Source organism: Halyomorpha halys, unplaced genomic scaffold (genome assembly GCF_000696795.3).
Source record: "Halyomorpha halys isolate HHAL.00 unplaced genomic scaffold, Hhal_1.1 Scaffold1270.1, whole genome shotgun sequence".
NCBI classification, from domain to species: Eukaryota; Metazoa; Arthropoda; class Insecta; order Hemiptera; family Pentatomidae; genus Halyomorpha; species Halyomorpha halys.
This window is the reverse complement of record NW_027107315.1, coordinates 86318-89796: the sequence shown is the minus strand read 5'-3', so window position 1 is coordinate 89796 and position 3479 is coordinate 86318. Positions and strand designations below refer to the sequence as shown.

Here is a 3479-nt window from a genome sequence, read left to right as displayed (position 1 = left end):
GTGGTGTAGGTAGTTTCTAAGATATGGATCTCGGAATAAAAAATTAGTGAGAATTTTAGTTTTTTTTTGGATCAAATAAACTTCATAAAGCATACTCCTTAAATGCTTCAATATTAACTAAAACTTTATTATATTTCTTTTCAGGACTTTATTTTATACCCTTTATCCGCTTCTTTATTCCTTTTTTTACATCTCAACTAAGTGTCGGGTTCTTCTGCTATTATCAAGTTTTATAAATAAAAATATTTACAATTACAATCAACACACAAATTCCATGTCAGTCGTTTGTTAAGGTGTAGTTCAAAATAACGAATCTGTTCTAGAAGGGTAAGAGCCACATTATTAAAGTATACTGTAGGGCAGTCGGCAGGTTTACGACGAAGGGTAAAGGTGATTTGAAGGGATTTATTTTTATCCTCCAATTTCGATACCATTCTTCGAGGGCTGTGATATGGGACTGGAGGGTTGGGATGCAATCAAAGGATTATTATTAATTGTTAGCGCACGTGTGTCATCAGCATACGTGGTAAGGATACTGTTAGGAGTTGTTGGGATTTCAGCTGTATAGACGGTGTGGAGGATGGGACCAAGAATACTACCTTGAGGAACACCAGCGGATTGAAAATAAAGGGATGAATAGGAACCATTGTAGTTTACTTGGAATAATCTATTAGTAAGAAAGGAACGGATGATGAGAAAATGTATAGGAGGTAGGAGTTTACGGAGTTTGTAAAGCAGTCCCGGGTGCCAGACTCGATCAAAATTTTAAAAAAATAATTTTTCAATGTTTACTTTTCAATGAACTTTATTGTATCTCTTATACAGGCTAAGTTGAAATTTAAACTTTTTTTATCATAACTCACAAGTTGTTCTTTACTTGGAAGAATTCAAAAATGATTTTTTGTAATATCTAAAACAGGTGCCATTTATTGCCTTTACCATGGTTGGCAGAGTCATCAATTTAGACTCATATATGTAGTTTTCAATATTGACTATTTCTAGTTTTCATCAAAGTAAAAAAAATTGGAGTGAATCAATCTTTTTTTTTTTTTACTTTTGTGATCTGGGACTAGAATGAACTCAATAGATTCCTGGATCCAGATAGAAATAAAAAAAAGGATTTGGTTGATTTTTTTCCTGAAGAGGAGTGTAGGTTGGATATATAGGTACCTGAAGTGGGGGACGAATCGCGGAGGTTCCATGGATGTACTGAGCTTGGGCAAGAAGTGCGTGGGGTCCATTCTGGTACTGCGCTGAGTGGCACCGACAAAAATTAATTAAAGACTCGTTAAAACGACTTATTATTAAAACACAAATTGCTAGGATAAGGCCCTTCTCAAACTTTCATAAAATTGTAGCCCTTGTCGCATTTTAAAATTCACCCCTTTCCATTATGAATGGTTAATATTGGTCGAAAGTGGCAATTAAACCTGACACCCAATTGGTCGGAGGTAGACCAATCAGACCGTAGGTTCTTCTAGAACGTGATGTCACAATCTCCCTTGATCCTTATTATATTTGGGGTTGAAGTGTTTAAGTAATCTACAAGGAGTTGTAGCAGAATATCTTTAAGATGAATGAGCACTTTCAGTTCAGGTTCGAAGGATTTTCATCAAACAAACCTTATTTTGAAAATAAACAGTGTCTTATTTTTATTTCATAATAAAAATAATATCAGTGCCTTATTTTTACTGAATTTTTACATTTTACAGAGGTCTTTATTAGATAATTTTAGTTAATACTAGATATTTTCTAATACATTACTAGATTATAGGACTCACATTCCTTTTGTATCTAACTTACACTAAACCTAGAATTAGAAAGATAGAAATGCTCTATAAATCCATAATTGGACATATTTACACTACAATACATTGTCATTTTTCGTTTTTTAAACAACAATAATCAAAACACTAAATACAATACACTTAAATACATTTTTTTTTCATAACAAAAACTTACCTTTTTCATATTTCTTTCCTATATACATAAATTAGTTTTCCTCCTTTTCGTACAAAGCCAAATAACAATTTATCAATTTAACAATTACATCCAAAACATTATTACTCCTGTTTCACTCCTTCATACCTCTCCTCTCGTGTGATCCGCACCAAATTTTCGAACAGTTAAGCAAATTTACAAAAATTTTCATTATATATAAACAACACAATCACAGCAGTGGAGCAGTTTACTAAAAAAAACAACAACAATTAAATGCCTTTAAAATGAGCTAATACATAAATTTAAAAACATAAAAATAAATTACAAAACTGAAATAAATAGGTTTAAAAAAAAAAAAAAGTGGATATTATCAGATCTAATTCCCATTTAATTACCTCTCAATTTTAAAATATTCATGAAGGAGCAATTTGACTAAAAGAGGAATTTGTTACATTTTTCACACTTACAAAAAAATGACCAGGTTTTTCAATTGAGAAATGGGCGTTTTATTTCCAGAAACTTGAGATGAAAATTTGCCACAATAAATTCTCTAATTACTAATATTTCAGTGCAATTTTTTACAAAATGATACTTTTAAAAAACTGTGTCTCGGAGACAATTCAATGTAAACAACTCGACTAGAGCTCGTATTTTAGGAGCTACTTTGAATGCTGTTCTATTAGGTTGCCTAGTGTTATATGTAGTTTCGAAGATAGGGAGCTCCGAATATAAAATTAATTATTTTCTTAAAATTTTTAAACAGCCTCCATTTTCTATTCCTCCAATCTATCCTTGGTAGACTTATCAATTTTGACAAGTAATTATACATAGTTTTTATTAAAGTAATCAAAAATTGGGGAGAGATAACTGACATTTTTTCTCACTGGGCTCTCGTACTACTATATCTCTTCATTTTACGATTTTGCGTAATATAACATTTTGAAATTATTTATAACAATTTACGGTGAATTTGGTAACAGTGGTACGCCATATAATAAAGTCGGACATAAAATAAATTTGTAAATCAACAACTTTAAGTGCACTGATGAATTTGTGGTTAAAACAAATGATTTAGTGCATATGCCTTTTTTATATTTGAGCGCCGAAAATTTCATGTTCCTATCAAAAGTCAGGTAGATTACATTTTTAGATGGTTTGATGGTTCTTCACAAGAACTTAAACCTTTAGGATCTATTTAGTTGCAACTTATAATATCTTAATTAACATGAGAAAAATATTTTTCGTTTAGTATAATCGATGGTTATGCCCTGATACCTCATATTTGAAAAAAAAAAACCTACAAAATATTGGATTAAAACGATATTGAGAATCTAAAAATTCATCAAATTTTTGTCTATTATTTTATAAAACTAAGGAATACTAAAATACAGGAAGTGAAAAAATCTTAGTAAAAGAAGTCAAGTTCTGTTCCTTTAAAAGTAACAAAAAAGAGTCCTGCACGATAAATATATTGATATATAAAGTCAATTTTTTTATTGGTCAATCTTATCAAAATATTTAGTATAATAGATAATTTT

At 30.4% G+C, this 3479-nt stretch overlaps 1 protein-coding gene across 1 annotated transcript in view; it reads right to left on the bottom strand.

The window, feature by feature from the left end:
- LOC136795361 (uncharacterized) overlaps window positions 1-1304 on the bottom strand; it is a gene marked incomplete at its 3' end in the record, with an annotated part of 11603 nt that extends 10299 nt beyond the window's left edge. The window contains exon 1 of the mRNA XM_067045627.1: window positions 1171-1304. Within this exon, the coding sequence (XP_066901728.1) occupies window positions 1171-1241 (71 nt within the window). The remainder of the gene's footprint in view (window positions 1-1170) is intronic.
- Window positions 1305-3479: the final 2175 nt, after the last annotated feature.